Here is a 24,160-nt window from a genome sequence, read left to right on the forward strand (position 1 = left end):
AGCATCTACTGCCACATTCTGTTGACAGACACATTAAATAAAAATCTATTTTGTTTAAAGCAGGATCCTTAATTACACACACAAAAAAAGCACCTATCTGTTTACTTACCAAAACAAAAATAAGAAACAAACAAAAACTACACAAGTGTATTTTGGTATTATTAGCAATTTAATTATTTAGAAATTTGCTTCTCCCTTAATTAGCTTTTGTCTAATCATAAATGTTTATTTTTAATTTTTAAAAATTTCATAGGTTTAGTAATGGTAAACAATACTAAAAGCTTGCTATGTACATTATATTAATATTGTAATTAATAGTGATCTACCTTTATTTTAAAATGGATTGGCATTGCATTTTAAAAATCGCTGTTTGAAGAGCGCTGTTTTACAAGCAGTGTGCAGGACATATTCTGGAGTTGTATGTTTCAAATATTTTAGACAATGAAAACTTGCCCCAAAGACTTGTCTCAACCATTCCTATGTTTTGGAGGGAGGACGCAGATGAATGATTAAATATGCTAAATGATTCTGAAAAGAGATTAACTTGCAAAGCATATTGGGTTATAGTTGTTCTTTGTTGAAATCTCTTTTGTTCTTGTTTAGTTCTTTTTTTTTTTTTTCTCCTGTTCGTTCGTTCTTTCTTTCTTTTTTTTTTTTCATTTCTTTCTTTCTAGCCCCATATGCCATTTTCCTATTTCCTGCCTCATGACAGCAGGGAGCAGCTCTATTATCACCTTCACAGAGCTGTCTGCAAATGTGAGAGGCAATTCGATTTTGCTCAACCACAGGGAGAGTGGATTAGAAAAACTACAGAACATACAGAAATTGGCTAGGTGGTTACTGCTTTAAAATACTGCTGAGGTGTCTTGTTTGAGCATGTACTTCCATTGTAGTGTAGAATAATTGTTAAAATAAAATCACAATACATTTATAGAATCCTTTTTATGCAGCTTTTACAAATAATTTTTAGAGCACTTAAAAATAAATATTAGCTGGCTGTCTATGAGACCTGGAGTTTGATAGTATTGCAGATTATATTTACATCTGCTCACCAGCTTAAACAAACTAAATATGGCTGTTAAAACATGGAATTTTTATCTCTCATGAATTTGAAGTTGAATATTGTCTGACATCATATTATGATAAATAAAAATTGAGGTCTTCTCTAAATCATGATCTTATTAGATGTGATTTAGCTTTTCAGAAGCAGAAACTATCCACAAAAACAATAATAATAGAAACTAATGTACTAGGGATTTCAGAGCTGATAACTTACGATTCTTGCTATATACCTATGTTTCACTTCATTTACTTTCCTTTTTAGTAAATGTATTGTTATTTAACTGATATAAATAGAAATTGAATTTTCTTTATTTTTCTTAGTTTTATGAATCAAAGTATAGCATAATACTTTGTTATATTTAATTCTCTGATAATTAAGTTACCTTTATAGTTACTCATAAGTAACTAAGTAATAATTATTATTTTGGAAATATAACAGAATTGTCAGTAAAGCCTCCCACTACAGTATTTAAAATGAACACTAAGCTTAATTTTAAATAAAATTGGAATTCTATTTTGTACCATTAGTGTCACTTTTTATAATAACTTGATTCATATGATGGTAGCCACTTTGAAACGAGAAACATAAACTTAAATTCAATGAAAGATGGCATTCTCAAAGGGATGTAAATTAATTTATTTTATTTTTGGCTATCTTATTTGTAGTATTTCAAATGGCAGTGTTAGTTTCTAAACCTATGTAAGTATTATAGGACATTGGAATTTGCATTGTTTATTTCTAAACAATCATAATCAAAAGAATGTATTTCATTAAACTACTCTTATCACATGACTGTTATATGGTAAAATATAGTATTAAATTATATCTAAAAGTACTTTGTGAAATCACGTTTCAGTGGTCTAGTTTTACATGTCATGAAAAAATATTTACCATTGCTAATGATTTTCAACCCTTGTTTATACCTAACATGTAGATTCGTATAATTATATCACCTGAAAGAAGCATCCAGTTCTTTGTCAATAATACAATAATAAACAGTTCTCTGTCTCAAGACCTCATAAAACTATGAACCAAATTACATACTGGTAAATCTATGACCAGAGTGTCTTAGGTAAATCATTAAACTCTTAAGAATATAAATGTATTTTAAAAAATGGATAATAATGGATTTTTCCTCCCCCTTCCCTACATGTGATTTATCAAAGCTGTCAAAATATTTTAAAAGGCAATGATTAGATCGAGTTAAGGTTATAATCAATTTGTAAGTAATTTAAGATGGATCTCTTTACTTACTATCATTTTCCTATACGTTTCCATTTTTATAAATGCCAGTGTTATCTTTATGTTTTTGAATGATTGGTTAAGCTTGGATTCTTTTAATCTCAATTCATTCATAAGTTTGACTTCCTATTATAGTGACTTGATTGCATCTTTATAGAATTACTCCTCTGTGCCAGGTATTGTAATAATCATTAAAGCTTATCTCATTCTTTTCAGTAATTTTGGACATAGGTGCAGAACCAGGATACAAATCTACATCTATAAAGTTTCAGAGTTCCATCTGTAACATTGTAGAGCAAAATCTTTCTTACTGGTTCTTTAATACTAGATAATTATGAATAATCTAATTAGAGTAATTCAGAAATAGAAAATGAGTGCTCGAGATTATTGCAGGGCCTCATCTTAATTATAGATGTGTCACTCCCTTCAATATAAGTTAGGGGAAAGAAGTATATACATTTTCTCTCTATTTTCCATACTAGGTATTATAGTAGGTAGGTATTATACATTGATTTTTCTCTTCAGGTTTCGTACTATTAATTTTAAAAAACAGTTTAGACAAATTCATCCCTGTCAGCTTTTGTCACCCTCCTAGAATCAAACATTGAGTGAACATAAATAATAATGTATGCAATATGATACAGAATCCCATTCTGTATATTATATAATGTTTTTAAATGATAACATTCATAATTTAAATGAGTGTGATTGTAGAAATTACTGGTAAGCTCTGTTCTAATCAGTGAAGTGGTTTTTAGGATTTTGTTTCAGTTTATTTGTAAAACAGTCATATTCACATACTGTAAACTTTAGTTCTCAAGTGGCACAGTGGCAGTCTCTTCTATAATGTTTTGTTATCTTATATTTTCAGTCCACAACTTGACTTGATCCAGCAGCAATTTTAGAAGTTAATTCAACTTGTAATACCACTTTGTGCAAAGTCATAAAACTAGTATGTAACTATTACTGCTTTTGAGAACATTTTTTTATATCAAGATTCTTGTTGGTAAAGTATTCAGATGATGTCCTGCTAACTCCTAAAAACATAAATATATGATAATTATCAGTTAGTGCAAGTAAATCTTCATACCAGCTTGTTTTCTTGAAAGATTTTTATTTAATCTGATCGAAATACTCAATGGACCTTTAAAAATGTTTTTAATAATTTTGATGTTTCGGTAGTTGCAGATCAACTTATTGCATGTACTAAATACACCTGATTTGCCTGTTTTCCAGGAAAGTTTTAATGATTCTGGAATAGAAAATAAATTAAAATAAATTAAAATAAATTAAAAATGGTCCTTGTTTCTTTGTGAAGATAAATCATACACGTTTAGTGATACTAATGAGCAAGATAACATTTTTTCTGATTACATGCTGATAATTTTATAGTGCATACTGTGATACAATGCAAATTTGACTGATAATGTCTTATTCCTATAACTATTTAACTTGCTTGCTAGAGAGACAAATAATTCAAGAAATCCTTATTCAGAACCTTGTATGTTTCAGTATGCAATAAAGTATTACCTGTATAGCAAACATAGTAAATACAAATTAAATTAGAAGAAGGGAGGAACCTGTAGAAGTTGCACAAAAAAGAGGAAGCTGAAAGTAAACTTTGAGGGTAAGCAGGATATCACTTGGAAAAGAGGAACTTGTGCCTTGTGTGGAAGCAATGCCATTCCAGTTGGTACTTACCTGTGTTCATTCTTTCACAGATATGCTAGAAAGAAAAAAATGAGTGGTTACTATTATTGTTACTGTTCTTTAATCAACATTTTACAAAAAAGATTGGGGATGTGGATAGTGAATGCAAATATAGGAGGAAAGAATTAGAGAATGAACGTTTTAAGAACTTACCTTTTATTTTCAAGTATCTGTCAGGTTATGTCTTTCAGGATAAAGAGACAAGTATTTTACTTTTCCAAGAAATTTTGTATTATATAGTTTTAAGCTGGTGGAACTTTTAAGCTAGTCAAATAATGATTTTGTTTTAGCTTTTTCTTATTTAAAAACATATACCATAAGAGGTATAAAGAAGAATACAGGCTTTGGTGTTACACTTCCATTAGTAATTTCATGTTTAGCTCTTTACAGTATGACCTTGAATATGTTACCTATTTTTTCTTAAGCTTCAATTCTCCCATCTATAAAACAGGGATTTTAGTAACTATCTCATAGCATTATGAATATTATGAGGTGATTACAGTGCAAGTGCCACATGGGAGGTGGTAATAAATGGGACTTTATCATTCTGGAGAGTGAAATAATTGATAACTTGAAAGAAATAACAACTAGCATATTTTTACATTTTATTATTTTATTGAGGTTATATTGTTATACAACATTGTATGTGATTCAGAGGTACAGGATCACACCTCTTCAGATATATGTCATTAGCCATTCCTACTACCCAGGAACCCATAGTCCTCCACTGTAATTTTGTTAAGAGCTCATCTGTAAAATTAAGTATTAACTTGCTCACTTTAGGAAGAGGAAGGTAATGATTACAAAAGAAACCTCCCCTTTTTAATTTTGTATAGCCTTTTTAGATAAGCTTTTTAGATTCAGCTAATTTTTTTATTAAGCACTTATTGTTTCCCACATCTCTCTCTGGGAAATTCTGAGGAAGAAGAAATGAATATATTACATTAAAATTCTGCCCTTTGAAGTATAATGTATGCACTTAAAACTATTTGTTGTATTCATATATGTGTTGTCTCCTTCATAATATTGGAGCCTCTTTTATGAGAGAAATGGTTTTAGGTATTGGAATTTATATAGCATCTGGCAAAACATCATTTTCTTTATAAATTTTATAAAACCAAGGAATGAATGTGTCAGTTGTCAGCCACTACCAATAATTCTGACTTTTAGCATATGAAGAAACCTACAGATAATTTTGAGAGGTTTAGTAGTAATTTTTATGTTAGTAATCATCGAGTCATTGATTAAATGAGTGAAACATGAGATTGACAGTGTCAGTGAGCCAGTTTGTTTATAGACGTTAGCCTTGATGAATTTGAACCTTGTGTCACAAGAGCTAGAGTTCAAGATTAACATGTCCTTTTCTTCCGAAGGTAGTGAAAAATATTTAAAATAGCTGTCACTCAAATGATTTTTTTTTAAAGATTTATTTATTTATTTATACAAGCACTGGGTACAGTCAGAAGCACGGGAGGGTGAGAGAATTCACCAGAGCTAGAGTGGGGAACAGAACAGGCAGACTGACGAAATACACTGCCGAGGGGAGCAGTGGGCACGGCAGGAGAAGTCTGTCACGCCATGTGGGACCCTCTCCAGTGGCCAGGGATCGAACCTGCGCTGCAGCGGCTGAGGGCAGCTTCGCAGCCCAGCGCTCAACCGCTGCGCCACTAGGGGAGGCCCCAAATGATTTATTTTTTTTGGATCCACTGTCTTAGAAAGGTCAGTTAGGGCTGGGTAATCCTAGTCTCAGTTTGTGTACATACACACTCACACACACACATATACACACACACACCTTCATCTAGTTTTCCAGATTGAAAGAGGAAAATAGAAAATAGAACACATAAAAATTCTATTTCTACTCCCAATATAGCTCTGTGAGCATATCTATCCAACTCTTGGAACAAGTTTAATTACTATTTTATCTTTTGTTTGCTTCCTGATTTTTACTCTTATTAATTAATTTGAAGTTTTATAACACTCTCAGATTTAACTTGTGAGAATAGCCAAGAAAAATTATAGGTGCTAATGTACCTATACTATTCTTGATAGACAAATGTAATAGTTTTTACATTTGTTTAGTTGATAGGATCAAACATTATCAGCTAGGAATGTAAAAGCAATTTTGTGTTTAAAACTCTAAGAAGCTTAGATCTTTTATAGGACTAACAGTTCTTAGTTTTTTGTTTTTTTTTTTTTCAATTTGGAATTCTATATTAATATAATCTCTGAGCTAATTTATTAGCATTTAGTAAAAACTATGCATTTCAAGTGATAAATTCTGCTTCAAAATAGTTTGAATCTAGCTGTTTCAGTAAAAATACAGGAAAACCTTTAAGACAACCTTTCATTATCTGTAGTAATTTTATTTATTGACTTTTGCTTCTTGAACACTTTTTCCCCCCAGCCTAATGTTCTCTGGTCATTCATTCAGCAGACATTTACTGGTCACTACTGTGTGCCAGGCATACACTGGAAACAGAAGAAAAAGATCTGTTCCCAATCTTAATGCCAATTTTGTGCTAATAAATAGAAGCTGACATTTTAGATGGTGACTTTGTATAATAGGCCTTTTGAAAGTCATATATAATAGTTGTTTAAGTTCACATTTTTACTTAATTTATTCAAGTCCTGTGAACCTGAGTTTCTTCTTCTGTAAATCGAGAATATTAATACTTAACTCTTGGTTGCTGAGAGGATTAGACAAGATGATTAATGTAGAATTTAATTAATAAGCCCAATGAAAATATATAAAAAATGTATATAGGGCCTCCCTGGTGGCGCAGGAATTAAGACACAACCTATGAAGCAATCCACAGCCACTGCAGCACGAGTTCAATTCCCGGCTGGCCAGGGAGAAACCCACAAGGCGGGACAGACCTCTCCTGTCTCACCCGCTGCTCCCCTCAGCAGTGTGGTTCGGTCCGTCTGCCTGTTCTGTTTCCCACTCTGTCTCTGGTGAATCCTCTCATCCCCCGCATGTCTGGCCTGTACCCCAATTCTTGTATAAAAAAATAAATAAATCTTTTTAAAAAATGATATATAGCAAAGTAATTGACTTTTACCTATGTTTTTTCCAAAAGTGACTTTACCTTTTGAGAGATCAACAGTTTGAAGGTTGTATTTGCATTTTTCTTTGAAAATGAGGTTAAAACACAAAAATGTATGTAAGTTCCTTATGCCTTTCATCCACGTGGCCTACTGCCATGCTAACGTAGTTGAGCTCTAGCCTTTACACTCTAATGCCTTATTTTTCTTTTTGTACAACTGTCAATAAGTGTACCAGTTGTATTGCTTTACTTTGTCTCCTAGAAAGGAATTCCATATCTCTTGTTTGTTTTAGTGAGCTGGCTGCAGCCACCAGATACAATTGGTACTGAATTGGTATCAGGCCAGGGACCCAGAGATGATAATCTTTTATAGCACAGTAGTCTCCTGAGGAGCTCAGATTTTAAGTTCACTGTTAATTTGCTACATTTAAGTCTAGAAATACCTGTTATGCAGGGGTATCAAGATTATGCACATATTGAGTAATTTTTTTAAAGAAACAATATTCAGTATTACTACTTTTTTCCTCTATTTTAATTAGGAATTTTCCTGAGGAAATGTGTGTCTTTAAATGTCTCTCCCTATTTTTTTATTGATGTTTTCATATGCCAAGTGTCTATGGATGCCAAATTTATAATTCTGATTTGATTTTTGGTTAGCTTTTTTCTAACTTTAATAGTATAGTGTGTTATAGTAGCAGTACTCTTCTCTGTTTACTGTGTCAGTTTGGGTGCTCCAAGAGTTAGATGCTAAAATGGGTCAGAATGCAAGAGATTTATTAGGGAAAAAACCTGTGGTGGATAAAAGGCCAACCCACAGCAGGTTCTAATGGAAGATGATTTGAACTGAGCAATGACTGCCACAGTTAATAATACTAAGAACCATGGTGGCAGGTACACAGCTGGTATCACTAATTCTATGAGGTAATGTTCATGAGTAAACAGAGACAGGTTAAATAACTTTTCCTCAATCACTTAACTGGCAAGAATTCTAACTTTTTTTTTAAAGATTTATTTACTTATTGCATACAAGAGCTGGGGTATAGGCCAGAGGTGTGTCGGGTGAGAGGATTCATCAGAGACAGAGTGGGAAACAGAACAGGCAGATTGACTGAAACACACTGCTGAGGGGAGCGGTGGGCAAGTCAGGAGAGGTCTGCTGTGCCTTGTGGGTTGCTTCTTGGCCTGGGATCAAACTTGTGCTGCAGAGGCTGCAGACAGCTTCATAGGTTGTGTCTTAACCCCTTGCACCACCAGGGAGGCCCAAGAATTCTAACTTAGACTGGCTCTGACTCCAGAATAACTTAAGATTTAAACCCCTATACCATGCTGCCTACATGAATATAATTTAAAAAAAAAATCTGCAAAACTTTAAGACTTTATATGTACTTTTCATGAAGTTTCATGAATCAGTTTGTTTTCAATAAGTGTATGTATGTATATAGGTTTCATTAGGTAGATATATATTTCATTTTATATATATATATATATATATAAGGTACATATGTTCAAAAATTGTGACTATACTATTTGAATTTTGATGCATGTCTTCACTTGTCAAAAAAAGTACATTATGCTAGTTATACCCCATCCCCCTTTTCTCCCAATATATTGAAGTTGTACTACAGATCTCTACCTACAGTAAGCAATTCTCTAAGGGTGAAGAAAGAAAATGTACATACATATAGGAATTTCTTTTCCAGAGCTAAAATTGACATTTTATAAATAATTTCCATGTTGCAAACTTGAGACTAAGAAATCACAGCAATTCAGTGATATGCATTTGGCATGAGTCAGTTTTAGTTCTTAGTGCTTTTCATTGGAAATGGCATAGAAAGTAAGATTTCTCTGAATTTTTTATGCTGTGGGCTTACAAGAGACATAAGATGTTTTTCTCTTGTAGATGTCTGGCAGTGCATGACAGCAGAAATAACAAAATGGTCACAAACCCCAGCAGTACCTCCTAGGTCACATGTACCCTTAATTTTTAAAGAACCTAGAAACATCCTAAGCAGTTGATAACAGGTCATTTCTAGGTGATAAAAGGGATTTGATATGGGGTGTTGCTTTTCATTCCACACCTGCATTTTTTAGTCATTTAGAGCCTTTGTGTGGTGGTAGGTTTATATGTTTTAAAATTGGTAACTTAATCAGTAATCAAATTATAAATAACTTTTTTTGATGTTTAACATTGATTTTGACATCTTAAAATTTTTGTTTGAAACAGTTTTAGTTCATTTTATATATAAACATTTCCCCATAATTATGAACTTCAATATAAGTGCAGTTGGAAATGCTAAAGGCAGCTACTAATTTTAAAAAAGCGGTGAAGTATAGTAATTAATTTCTGCCAGGAGGCCTTGTGCATTTTTCTTTCAACTCTTTGTAGTAAACTAATTTTAAGAGTTTTACTTAAAGAAATAAAAGCTTTTTTAATTATAAAAATTAGAAACTGTAGATTGGTGCTTTAGGAATTTAGTCTTTTTAGTCACCTAGCAGTTGATACAAAAACATGAATTTAAAAATAAATAGCATATTGAGTAAATTTTACTATACTCATGAAGGAAGCCAAAAATCATGGATTAAACTGAATTTGAAAATAATTGTAGTTTTGAGTCTTAAATCAGATTCATTATGAAAATGAAATTATGGGTCCTTGACCCTTGAATGTGCTTGGAATAAATATGGAACACAGTATTGTTTTTAAAACTATTTTGCTTTTATAAGCTAAGACAGATGTACAAAAAAGATGCAGTTTTTATTTTGTATTGGCAGCTTCCAAATATTTAGTATCTATTTCCAAGAGTTGCAATTAGTAAAGCAACCATGGTACTGAAATCTGCACATCCCACAAGCTAATTATATTTGCAAGGTCAGAGTGAATACATATTTTCAGAAAAATAAAGGGTTATATAAATATGTGTCTTCTACTTGGCTGTTATATCACAGTTTGTTGATCTGGAGTATAATGTGTACAATTCACAAATTTGTCTGATAACAGAAAGTGGTGTGTGATTGTGTTTATTTTACTAACCAGTATATTCACAGCAATCACTTCCAAATATCTCTCCAGTAAAGATGTGTTAATTACAAAACAGACAAGGTCTTCTATTATATTAAAGCTACTAACAAGAAGACAGCAGGAATCACACATGTAAATAGCATCATCAACCCCTATTTTAGTCCTCTGTTTTGATCTGTGAGTTGCGCATAGACCAAAGGTGCTATTAAAGACTGAGTGTATGAAATAGGCAGCATTATATGAACAAAATTTATTCAACAAGAAAACAGACCTTTAACATGAATTTAACAAGCCTGAGAAATTATAAACTATCATATGCTGCAGATTCATGCAGTGATAATAAACAAAAAAGGAAAGTAAGAGGTTTCCCTAAGCTAGCCAAACTGCTAATGGTTTTGTTATAAGCTGTCTACTGTTGCAGTGACCTCTGAAAAGTCTCAAGGCACTTGTACCAGAAAAAATTAAATGGTCAGGCTAGTGAATAAAGATTCAATGTGGTGTGTAGGACTTCGGCATGAAAAGGAAATATAAAAGTCTAGCATCAAGTTCTGGAAAACATTCTTCATACTTTAGCTTGGAAGTTCTTGTTACTACAAATTAAGAAGGTAGTTTTTGTACATTCTTTTGGCTAAGTTACATTTGCATTTATAAGACAAACTGAATTGGGTAAATTACTATTTGGGTTTAGAAGCTATAAACTGAACTGGTTTACAACAAATTGTTAAGGAAATTCATGTGGCTCCAAAAATTATTATTTTCCCTTTCCCTTTCCAATACTTTAATTAATCCTTGGGGGTTCTTTGTTCAGTATATTGTATCTAGGATTTCCATTCTTAATCATGGAGTGACCACTTTGCTGTCATTCTATTGCATCATGCCATAAATACACAAACATGGAGAAACGCATTCAGCTTATACACACCTCCAAGTGCTCACTAGGGCTTTTTCTTGAATCTGACTGTGGTATAATTAACACCTTCTTCACCCATTGCTCATTAGTGCACTGGACATTAATGAGTCTATTTTGATAGGTTGTTTTAAAGGAGAAACCTACTTATTCTCACAGTGCAAAAAGCAATTATAAAATTGTATAGAAATTAAAATGTAGAGTATATTGCCATATTTATATTATTATTGCATACTAAATCTAATTTTGGCCTGCAGGTTGTTGAACAAGTTAGTTTCCTTAAGACAGTTGCTATAGTGATGGCAGCAAATTCCTTTAATCTTGGTATGGTTAAAGTATTCATTTTCTATTGGCTATCACATTGCTTCTCAGGAATTGTCAACCTAAGCATGGCATTTTAAACAGGCCATCATTTATTAGTTGTACAATATATTAAATCCTTGAATTTTTCCTTAATTTTAAATTAGAATTAAAAATATTTTATTTCAGATTTGTTTTTAACAGATCATATTTATTTAACTGGTATTTTCGTTTTATGAAGTTTCACACCTGCTTATAATATTCCAGAGATTTTTGCATGTAAAATAGCTGTCTGCTGTTTCATTTTGAATGCATCCCATGTAAAAAAAAAGTATGTAGGCAGTACTCTATAATGGAATTTTTATTTTTATAAAAGTGTTTTCTTTCTACAAATGATCTTATAGGAATCTTAAAATGCAATCAAAGTTTTCTTAAAACAATGGGATCAAAGTGATGCTTGCTTTTCAATATTTACCATTAATGATTGGGGCAGAAATTCTTAATCCTGTAATATATCTAAGTTGTATGTCATCTATTAAAATGGTGACCTCCCTCTTTTGTTTATATTTTAATTTTACCTTATTTTATGTGCTTTTTTAGTGAAAATGTTGGGAAATGTTATTTCTACATTTTAAAAAAACTATTGTTTAAATTATATTATCTGATTAAAGCATCTCTCATTACTACTTATTTTTATTATTGCTCTATAAAAAAATATGATTAGGAAAAACTAAGTATAAGCAAGAAGTATAAACCTGGGCCATATTTATTTATATTTAAATGCGAAAGTTAAGTCTAGATTCTAGCTATTGTATAAAAAGAGAAAGTTTTCACAAACTTATTTAGTCTTATATGTCCTAGGGAGACTTGGTTTTATTTTGAGGCAGGAGAAATCTTTGGGGGGAAATTCAAATTGTTAGAAATAAAAGCATACTTCAGAGTTGGTGGGTTTTGGTGATTTTGGCCTACCAGAGCACACCAAATCCTTAGATTGTTCTGTTTATCATAATGCTTTGGTCTGTTGACCCGTCTTGGTAGCCTTGTAAAAAGAATAATTCTTTTTTTCCTCTTTAAATCTTCTCCATTAGCATATGGCATGGAGTAATACTACAAACAGATTTTCAGACTTGATTAGATTTCAGTTGGCTTAACTTGAAAATAAATTTTACTTTTTAATTTTGTAAACCCTCAAACAGTAGTTACACAAATGAGAAATAATGTAGTTGACAATAACTACAAATCATTGATAAATCTCACTTTTAATGTTAAATTTAGAAATTCTCTAGTTTCCCATTTTAATATTAGTTTATGTGATGAATATAATGAATTTATCTTAGGTAATTGATTTTTTTAAAGATTTATTTATTTATGCATATAAGAGCTGGGGTACAAGCCAGAGGTGTGGGAGGTGAGAGGATTCACCAGAGACAGAGTGGGCAACAGAACAGGCAGATTGACCAAAGTACACTGCTGAGGGGAGCAGCAGGCGAGTCAGGAGAGGTCTGCTGTGCCATGTGGATTGCTCCCTGGCCGGCCGGGGATCGAACTCATGCTGTAGAGGCTGAGGACTACTTTATAGGCTGCGTCTTAACCCTTGCGCCACCAGGGAGGCCCTAGGTAATTTATTTAATTAAAGAGATTTCTATTTCAAAAGTCAGTGCTTTAATGTAAAATTTTCCAACATTTGAAAGCTTAAACAAGTTCCTTTAAAATGCTTAATGCAGGGCCTCCCTAGTAGCGCAAGGGGTTAAGATGCAACCTGTGAAGCTCACCATAGCCACTGCAGTACAAGTTCGATCCCTGGCCAGGGAGCTACCCACATGGTGCAGCAGACCTTTCCTGACTTGCCCACTGCTCCCCTCAGCAGTGTATTTCAGTCAATCTGCCTGTTCTGTTCCCCTCTCTGTCTCTGGTGAATCCTGTCACCCCCCTACACCTCTGGCCTATACCCCAGTTCTTGTATGCATAAATAAATAAATCTTTTTAAAATATGCTTAATGCACAGAAATAAGCATTAGGATAGTATGATTCTTATTAATATATTTTAACATATAAGAGCTAGTAGTTTCGTATCATGTATGTTTTTCAAGTCTTACTATAAGAAATATTAATGCATTTAGCAAAAAGAGGATACCTATTGTTACTTCTTTACAGTGAACTTAGGACCATGTCATTCTATACCTTATTCCTGGTTTCAAGTACAGGTGACCTTGGTTTTCTCCTGTTGTGCTTCCTTTACTTGACAGTGGCTTGGACATTTAAGGCCATTAGACAAGGTATAAAGTCTTTTATAGTCACAAGAAGTAAAAGGTATCTGACTAGAAAAGAATAGTGGAGCAAGTGCCTTGCTGGTTGTAATTTTGTTGTCATTTCAAGTACTGTGGAGGTATAATTGATGTGACAGGACTGGGCTTTAGATGTGGTCCCTTAGCTTGTGCTCACTTTCAGTTTTAGTTTCTATTTGTCATTCATTTTGATTAGGTAAAATTTAGATGACAAACATGCACATCATTGGAGGCTGTTTGGAATAAGTTTAGTAATGACGTATTTCAATAATAAAGATGCAAAGTTAATAATTTTCTTTACTGCTTCATGAAAATTGCAATAATTGGTGTCACCTTACATTACAAGAGAGAGGGTGGTGTGCTGATGGCACAGTCAGCAGGAGGTTCTTTTTTATTAATATTATAATTAAATGATTTTCTGGAAATAGGCCAGAAACAGATGCAAGTTGATCATGCCTTGTCCACTGTTGCTTGGCATCATCAGTTGTTTTTTTTTTAAAAGAATTGACTTAACGCCTTGTTTTTACAGGTTGTTATTGATGCCTTCAGATTGATCAATGCTAATATGATGGTCTTAGGACATGAACCAAGACAAACAACCTCAAATTTGGGTCATTTAAACAAGCCATCTATCCAGGTAATGCTTATATTTGATCATATTAAAACTCTGTCACTTTTAAAGGCCTGTGATAAATGACATTTTAAGATCTAATTCTTAGCATTTTAATTTGCTTGCAGTTAGTTTTTAAAAGGTTATTTTTTAATTATCTTTAAAAGATTATGGGGAAATTGTTGCAATATTCAGTTTTTAGTGAAGTTGAAAATAATCGTTTTTAGTGGCGTCATTAAACTTTCCTAACAGTTACTGAGGACACCCTTTTGGAGAACATAATAGTAGCTGAGAGTACTTACAGCCTTGCATGGTTAACATTGTAATAAAGGACCAATAGGAGTTTCAGGTGGAATGCATTAGCTGTCATGGATTGGTTGGTAGACATTTCTGATAGCAGGGGTAAGTAATGGGAAATATGATATATAATCCCCGAAACAATTCCTAAGTAATACTTAAGTGTTTTTACTTCTTTTTGTCTAATTCCCACCTTTAAAACAAATCCTTTGAAACACAGCTATATACTACCTTTGACTAGAGTTTATTTTTGTTCTTTCTCTTGATGTCAACCCACCATTATTATATTCAGACACTTAATATCCTCCTGAGTGATTAATGTTTTCTTTGTATCATTCACATGCCTCATTGTTTTTACACAAATCTTTATTGTCTACAAAAATTATTTTAAATGTGTTTTTAAATGCACCACAACCTCGGTTTATGTAGTTAATTGCTTCTCTGAAGATTAATTAAAAGGACAGAAATATCATGTTTGGTTAAATAGATCACATAGGACAAAGACATTATAGTAGCTACTCCTGCTCCCCTTCTGAAACCTTGCTCTGTCATTCAGTTGTCTTTGGGGAGTTGTGGCTTTGACAGTTACCTCTGGTTAAGACTTAGTTACACTTTTGTAACTTTATATTTTTAGAGGCTTTTGCAGCAGTCACTCATCTGAAATCTTCATCAAAGTGAAATGTTTTGTTTCAAAGGATTGAGGTGTGTTTCTTTTGAAAAAATGTTCTTACAAGTCAGGAAAAAACTGCCAAGCATAATGAGTATGAAATAAGCTACCAGTGTTTTTGATTGGGTACAGGCAAGCCCATGCTTGCATGCTCCAAGAGAATATATTATTGGACCTGTTTAGCCTGTGATAATGACCTTCCTTATAAACCCCCATAGCATCATACTGCTTCATTATTTTTTTGCAAAAGGTTAAGTAGCATCTCACAATCCACGATCATTGTGATTACTGCATGGTATATTTCTGCCAGAAGTTTTTACTAATTGCAAGTCAACAGCCACCTGTTGGAGATTTCATCTTTCAAATTTAAAGTTTTTAACCCTAGAATTATAAGTAAAATCAATATTAAAACCTGATTCTTTCTATACCAGTCCAGTTGGTATTTTTTTTTAATCCTACCATATCAGTCTGTAATTTAAGATGAACCTTATGCAGCAGGTTCCAAACCCAAGTTAAAAGGACCTGTATATGTAACAGCTACAGCATCATTGTTTTTCCTTTCATTTTAATTTGTTTTGCCTTCCAATTAAGATCTGTAAATATATTTATTTCACAGTTTATATAGCGCCCATCAGAATGACATCTATCTGGGTGCCTTACAGTTTTAAGACAATTTCAATATTGAAGCATTCAAATGGGATCAAGTCAAAAAGTGTGAGAGCAAAGCCACACCTTAAAAGAAATTTCTTAGTTTTCTAAGACAAGCTAGAAAGAAGGGAAACCAGAAGAGCTTGAAATGAATGGCAATATCCATACTAGAATTGTAGTATGTGTTAGCAGAATCTTTAACTCAGAGATTAGAAACCTTTCAGAAAGACTTTGCCTTTTATTTTGAAAGAAAATTGGCTCACATTAAGGGCCTTGCTCCTAAATCAGCTTTGGAGTAGCAAGGATAGAGACCTGACAGCAACAGTCAACATTCATGCTGGTGATCACTGATGGTTTTCAAACACTGATTTCTTCACTGTTATACTTAAGATGATGGGGGAACATTATTACATTTAGATTACTATTTAATAATTTGAAGCAAGTTCAAAACATGTTAGAAATATTATAAAATAGGATGTACCATTTCTTTTTTTTGTAAATATATAATTTATAAACTGTGCCTGTATATTTGCACCAACTAATTGGTATTGATTACCTTTGGATTATAGTAGGTTTATGGATTTTGCCTTCTCAATATTTCTTAAATTTCCTATAGTAAAATATATATTGCTTCTAGCAGATGTTATTTTAAAACGCCAATAACGGGCCTCCCCAGTGGCGCAGCGGTTGAGCGCTGGGTTGCGAAGCTGCCCGCGGCCTCTGCGGCGCCGGTTCGATCCCCGGCTGCTCCCCGGCCACTGGAGGAGGGTTCCACATGGCGCGCAGACCTCTCCTGCCGCCCGCTGCTCCCCTCAGCAGTGTACTTCGGTCCTTCTGCCTGCTCTGCTCCCCGCTCTGGCTCTGGTGAATTCTCTCACCCTCCCACGCTTCTGACTGTACCCAGTGCATGTATAAACAAAAACAAACAAACAAATAAATAAATAAATAAAAACATGCCTCTATAAAAAAAACAAAATAAAAATAAAACGCCAATAACAATGTTGAAGTCTATATCAGAAGACAAAACTAATATACAATGTTTATATTAACTTTCATATTTTATTTTATTTTTTAAAGATTTATTTTTATTTATTTATACAAGCACTGGGTACAGCCAGAAACGCGGGAGGGTGAGAGAATTCACCAGAGCCAGAGCGGGGAGCAGAGCAGGCAGAAGGACCGAAGCACACTGCTGAGGGGAGCAGGGGGCGGCAGGAGAGGTCTGTGCGCCATGTAGGACCCTTCTCTGGTGGCCGGAGGGCAGCTGGGGATCGAACCGGTGCTGCAGAGGCTGCGGGCAGCTTTGCAACCCAGTGCTCAACCGCTGCGCCACCGGGGAGGCCCAACTTTCATATTTTAAACAAGAGAAATCATTAATAATCCCAGTAGAGTTGGGACAGTATAATACCTATACTATAGGCTTTTATATTAGTATATGAGACTATATTATTTTATGCTTGGAACATTTGACTGTAACAAGCACTTATTTTAGAAACTAAAAATTTTAAACTATTACACTAAAAACTTTTTAGTGGTCAGTGACACTTCAGGCCATTAAGAGCCAGAGTTCTGGGAAGATTTAGTTGTCAGTACCATGGAAATATAGTTAATAATGGTGCATACATCCATTGTGCTAGCACTGTGAGTCTTTGAGCATAGTCCTAAGTACAACTGCATTGTCTAATAGAGTTAAGCTATTTGAAAAGCATTGACCAGTTATAAAAACAGTTGCACTGGAAGGAAACACTGTGCTCATTTTATAGGTGACAAAAATGAGGCTCAAAGTTTGAATTGCCTAGGTTATCTAGTGAGTTAATGAAGGAGCTGGTATTTGTAACTAGGGCTCCTCTTCCTTTCATAGTTTAGAAGTTTAGTTAATGAATTTTTGCATATATACTATATGTATTGCAACTGAGTATTAGAAAAGTGAAAATTGGTATTTAGCAAAAATTTTCTTCTCTATTTTTGCCTCTGTAGCCCAGTTTTCCACTCAAGACAAAATGGGATAGCACCATATTTTGCTCTCTTTAGTTACTATGTTTGTATACAGTAAGCTTCATTTTCAAATGATTTAATGGATATTATTTAGCACCACATTTTTACTTATCAGTGTAAAATTAAGGCAGACAGTTTGATCTTCACAGCTAAATTAACATGCCATACTTTTTCAAGAGCTTGAAACTTTTTAACCTATTAAGAACCTATTACTCGGTGATTATGTAGTTCTAAAACTATGGATTATAATATTCCTGTTTTTCTTTAGCAGATAGGTATAACTTATTACCTCTTCTCAGTAGTCTAGGCAGTATCAGGGAAGTATGATTAGGGTGGATTTTAGTTGCTTTTTATTATCTGACATAGTCATTATATAGGAAGACATATAAGTAAAGAAGCTTATTTTAGGAACTGTTGTCAGCCTCCCCTAAATAAAATATGGTTCCACACGATTCCATCCAACCTGGTAGCCGGATGCCTCTCAAAAACTGCCTTTATTTTTATTCGTAGTTTCAGTCAACTTTGTTTAGATGCCCAGCAGTTCTAAGTTTATTATTTTTCTTCTTTCTATTATTTTTGCACTGGTGGTCAGTCTAATCTTAAATGTTCATTGGGCTTAGGTACCTCTTCTCCCAAAGACATATAAGTTTAATAATTCACATGGATGAATGGACACAGAAATATAAAATAATTTAAAATGGTGGTTTATTTTGAGTCTTATTTCAATGGTAATGAAATTTATTTGTATACTTGTTTAGAATTTGCCATACCAGCAAAATTATAAAGCTCTACTCTAAAGATTAACTGGAAAAGAATAGAAATTACCTGGAAGTTAATCATCAGTCTCTCAAACTCCCCTTCATCTAGTTTCTCTTCTAAACCATTCTTCATGTAGAATATATAGTATCTTAGATTGATACTGAGTACCACTTAAGCAGATCTGCTTCCTGTTTTGAAAAGTTGGCAGGCTTTGAACAGAGAACAAAGAGGTCAGGAAATCCAAGAAGCAAATGAGCTAAGTGCTGTTAGTAAATCCAAAATGTCTTGTTCTCAAAATAGTGCTGAAAAAGATGTCTAGCTTCTCAGGTTAACCAATGAAACCTTATTTAATCTAATGTATATAATATTATAGAATAGAACCATTAATAATGCTTCTATGAAAAACTATTGCACATTTCAGGGAAGCACTTAATGAATGAATTCAGGAACATACCATGTTTTAATCAAGACATGCTTATTAAATTTTCCTAACTGCAACATGTTTGTTAAGTGTAAATTTCAAAGTTATGTATTGCTGTTTTAAAAAATTTCCTGGCTATATGTTCTCTCTCTCTTTTTTTTTTTTTTTTTAATAGCGGCATGCTTTTATTTATTTGTTTGCTGGTTTGTTTGTTTGTTTTTATACATGCACTGGGTACAGTCAGAAGCACGGGAGGGTGAGAGAATTCACCAGAGTCAGAGCAGGGAGCAGAGCAGGCAGAAGGACCGAAGTACACGGCTGAGGGGAGCAGCGGGCGGCAGGAGAGGTCTGCGCGCCATGTGGGACCCTCCTCCGGTGGCCGGGGAGCAGCCAGGATCGAACCGGCGCCGCAGAGGCCGCGGGCAGCTTCGCAACCCAGCGCTCAACCGCTGCGCCACCGGGGAGGCCCTGGCTATATGTTCTCTTTCATTTGCCTGACATATCATGGCTTTTGTTGGTATATTTTGTTTAATTTGCATTTTGACCCTTTCAGAAAATTAGTTTCCTGCTTGAAAAAAAAACCTAGTATTTGTCACACTTGTAATTCACTGTCAATTAGATGGGTTAATTTCGATAATTTATTATTCACTGAACTAAAAAATGGCTGTATTTTGGGGCTCATGTGGAAGGAGGATTACACATGGCCAATTATGATCTGGGTGAATGCACTTAGAGTACACAGCAGGTAAGTGAGTGAAATAGAAAGACAATGCTTGAGGATATCATTTGAGTGAAACATATTTGTTTGGTTAACATTTTACCTGCTCATCTTTCACGCTACCTCTTTTTTACTTCTTTCATCTAAATAGTATCATTGGAAATCAAGTAGATAGTGCCTTCAGATATCAAACTATATTTCACTATGACAATTAATCTCCAAAATGTGTGCCTGTCTGTGGGCCCATTGGCTAACTTCTGTATTTAATTACTATAGTTTTAAATAACTTTATTGTACTATCTCTAAGTAGTTAAGGCATTGCACAAATGCACTTGGATAAGAGGACAGTTGGTACCTGAAATCTAGCCTAAGCGCCATTCTTCAGATAGGCTATTTCTGAAGGACCCAGTGCTTTTTTTCTAAGTCTTTCACCCAGAGAATGCACTTTTTAATATGCATAAAGGTGAGCACAGAAGTCCTGTTATTTCTATCATAATTTGCCTACTTATTTTGGAGAAAAAGTGCATTGGAAAAAATTCTGACTAGTGAGAGCATGAACTAAACAGAACTAGTAAAGAACAAACTCTGCTTTATTAATTTGGAAACATATACAGACACAATTATTTGAATCTATTAAAACTGAATTAAGGGGCCTTCTTAGTGGCACAGGGGTTAAAGACACAGCACTATCAAGCTTTTGCCAGCCATTGCAGCATGAGTTCCATCCCCAGCTCACCAAGGAGCTGACCCACATGGTGTAGTAGACATCTTCTGCTTGTCTGCTGCTCCCTTCAGCAGTGTATTTCAGTCGATCTGCCTGTTCTGCTCCTTACTCTGTTTCTGGTGAATCTTCTCAATCATCCCCTGGCCTCCCACACCCCTACACCCCAGTTCTTGTAGCACAAGGGGTTAAGATGCAATCTATGAAGCTGTCCGCAGCCTCTGCAGCTTGAGTTTGATCCCCGGCCGGCCAGGGAGCAACCCACATGGCACAGCAGACCTCTCCTGACTCGCCTGCTGCTCCCCTCAGCAGTGTACTTCAGTCCATCTGCCTGTTCTGTTCCCCGCTCTGTGTCTGGTGAATCCTCTCACCCTCCACACCTCTGTCTTGTACCCCAGATCTTGTATCATAAATAAATTAAATCTCTTAAAAAATAAAAGCAGTAAATAAATAAATAAATCTTAAAAAAACAAGAAAAATGGGAAACCCCAGATTAATGTTATATGTGAACAAATAAGTGATTTTTATGTCTTTTTATACAAGACAATATTTTTATTGTCTTTTGAAATAACAAAAAGCCTCATATATATCCTAATATTCTACTTAATAAATTATATACTATTTATAAATTATGAATATAATTTAGATTATGATGGAATCAAACCTTATCTCTGAGCAAGGCTACTGAAACCATTGAATATGTGCTGCTTTGTGTAACACCTTGAAGAATGTGTGACCAGTACTCCTAAACCCATTTCTAAATTTGTAACTATGAAAAAAGTAATTTAGTATTTATTTCGTATTTTTTAATACTAAATACTTTTTTTTAAAAATGGTAAAGGTCTATAGTATATATTAAGTTTCCAATAGTTCTATTTATCTTATTAGATGAAACATATTAATATGTTCTTTTCCTTATCATTTGTCAATATAGGCATTAATTCATGGACTAAACAGACATTATTACTCCATTACTATTAACTATCGGAAAAATGAACTTGAACAGAAGGTAAGTTAAAATTTTAATTTTAGAGTAGGAAAATATCTTTTTCAAACCATTTAAATTATTGGCTGTCTTATCATAGATATATTTGAATTTGAATTGTCTTATCATAGATATATTTCAAATGCTTTTTCATTCCTGATGAATTGCAGCATTAAAATTAAATATTTTATTGAACACGTGGATGTTGAATCAAGAAGAGGAAGTAGGAAACAACTCCAATTTGGTTTTATGATGTTATAAAATCTCTCCGTTCTGTGATATTTTTTCTAATTAATTCATCTTCTCCAATAAAATGATCCTTTGTAACTAAATCATTAAATAGTTTTCCAAATTTAAGAGGAATAAATCAGATTATAATTATATGTTACTTTTAAAAAAATATGTTGTGTTTTTCCTAGGGTAAACTAAAGGTGCATCAAAAGGAAACCCCTAAATGGGGTTTTCAGATATTTAGAGCTAGATTCTTAGTCTGTTTTCTACTTGGCAGTTTTTAAATTTGATTCATTTTAAAACTAGAATCTTGGTGGATTAGTATTCTTTTGTTCCTACAGTTTTAGTATTATTTCAAATACCATTTTTATCTCACTTAATATTTAATTTTCTCTTGAAAATAATTCATTTTCTTATACCTAATAGTTAAGTCTGCCTATTTGATTTTGCAGTACAACCTGAATTACTTTTTTTTATTATTATTATAGCTAGTAATCCTTCAAATTAGTTTCTTGCATTTCTCTGAAAGACTCTAAAAAAAATTTTTTTAACACAATACTATTGACATCCAGAAAGATTTGGTTCCTAACTGTAATCTCAAGTTCAAACTTGTTAAAGTAGTTAGTAATTAACAATTTTCTTACTAGTTGAAAATGTATTTTCACAGCAGTGCTTTAGAAAGGGATTCTAGTGCATATGGTAAGTAGGTCATTGAGTAAGCTGAGCTCTCCACATCTACCCTCTCTTTCAACCAGATTAGTTTCTTTTTTTTTTTTTTAGATTGATTTATCTATCTATCTATCTATCTATCTATCTATCTATCTATCTATCTATCTATCTATCTATCTATTTACACAAGCACTGGGCACAGTCAGAAGCACAGGAGGGTGAGAGAATCCACCAGAGCCAGAGCAGGGAACAGAACGGGCAGACTGACGAAATACACTGCTGAGGAGAGCAGCAGGTGCCTGCAGGAGAGGTCTGTCATGCCATGTGGGACCCTCGCCCTGGCACCCAGGGGTCAAACCAGCGCTGTAGAGGCTGCGGGCAGCTTGGCAGCCCAGCGCTCAACTGCTGCGCCACCAGGGGAGGCCCCAGATCAGTTTCATTTTTAATTTCATTCATATATTAGTGGGGCAAAGGGAGGTGAGATTTTCTTGGAAAGAAGAATTCTGATTTGTTGGGGATTTTTTAAGTTTGACAAACCACTGTTTCAATAGGGTAGCCACCCATAAACTCATCCAAAGAGCCTCAGTGCTGCAGGGGATCAGTTCCCCTTTGCCTGAGAAAAGACTCAGAGCCTTAAACTTTTCTTCAGCTGCTTGCTTATGTCTCAAAGTTTATATCTGGTATGGTAGGTTTAATTGATTGCTTGAAGTACATTTTCAACACTAAATTTTATGTAGAATAGGTACAGGCCATGAAAATTCATTTAGATATGTAAATATTTTATGAGTCTGATACTCAACTGTTTGGAAATATCCAGCACATTACATCAACTTTCTCTTCTCCCTTTTTTTGATTTAAGTACTCCATAAGCTTCTCTACCATCCTTGGCATTAAAAACAAACAAACAAAATACACATATGTAAACACTTACATTAATGTTAAGTTTATGTTCCTAGTAGCTCCTAAAGTTTTCTTAGAACTCAAAGTCCTGCCTTTACTGTTATCCCACCAACCTGTATACTTAACACAAAGCTTTACCTTAAGTCCCAGTGGAATCCTTGTGCAGGCATATTGGGATATCCTGCTGTTCTGTGGAAACTTCTTTGTTTGCTTTTGAAGTGGTAGAAAAAAATCTAATCAGCATCTAATTAGATTTAAAATCTAATCAGGTAGCTTTCTTGTATGGATAGTTGTGGTTATACCAAAATTTTCCAAGGCTATATTTTCAAGGACATTATTTGTAGAGAAAAGGGAAAGCAATCAGAGAAACTGGCAGGATTTTTCCAACTTTTTTGCAAACTCCTCTTGTGCCCATGGACCCTAGGAGGGAAGATGAGGAATCCTGGAGTTTTCATGTCTTGAAATTTTATAAGTGATTTTGACATGAAGCCTATTCTTCAATAATTGAAGAATTATTGAATTCTACTTCATGTAGCTGCAAACCTCTAAACAGTTTTCTTAAATAAAGTTCTCAACTGAAGAACATTTGTAGAGTAAGACTTTAAGAAAAACTGTCTGAAGACTCTAAACTGGAAAGCTTATGAACATAGAAATATAAATACTCAGAACAAGGAGGCCAGTTGGAGAAAAAAAGAACTAAGGTGTTTAATTCCATGATCATTTTTAGGACATGATCCCAGTTTACTGATGTGATTGCAAACTAAAGGAATTTGTGCTTTCCTTACCAGTTTCATGACTTTTCGTTCTGATAATAAAGAAGTTTTAATTTTTTAAATTATAGGTGGAATATTAGAGTTTGAAAGAAACTTATAAATTATTCAATGTAAGTCCTCAATTTATAGATATGTACACTGAGGTTCAGAAAGATTGATCAACACAGTAATTTTGTAAATGGGGCATTTA

At 33.8% G+C, this 24,160-nt stretch overlaps 1 protein-coding gene across 1 annotated transcript in view; it reads left to right on the forward strand.

Moving 5' to 3' along the window:
- Positions 1-24,160, forward strand: part of PSMD14 (proteasome 26S subunit, non-ATPase 14) — a gene marked incomplete at both ends in the record, with an annotated part of 85,016 nt that overhangs the window by 48,754 nt on the left and 12,102 nt on the right. The window contains 2 exons of the mRNA XM_084236236.1: positions 14,106-14,213; positions 21,347-21,421. Coding sequence (XP_084092362.1) covers positions 14,106-14,213; positions 21,347-21,421 — 183 coding nt within the window. The remainder of the gene's footprint in view (positions 1-14,105; positions 14,214-21,346; positions 21,422-24,160) is intronic.

The sequence above is a fragment of the Talpa europaea genome (genome assembly GCF_964194135.1).
Source record: "Talpa europaea genome assembly, chromosome: 1".
Taxonomy (NCBI): domain Eukaryota; kingdom Metazoa; phylum Chordata; class Mammalia; order Eulipotyphla; family Talpidae; genus Talpa; species Talpa europaea.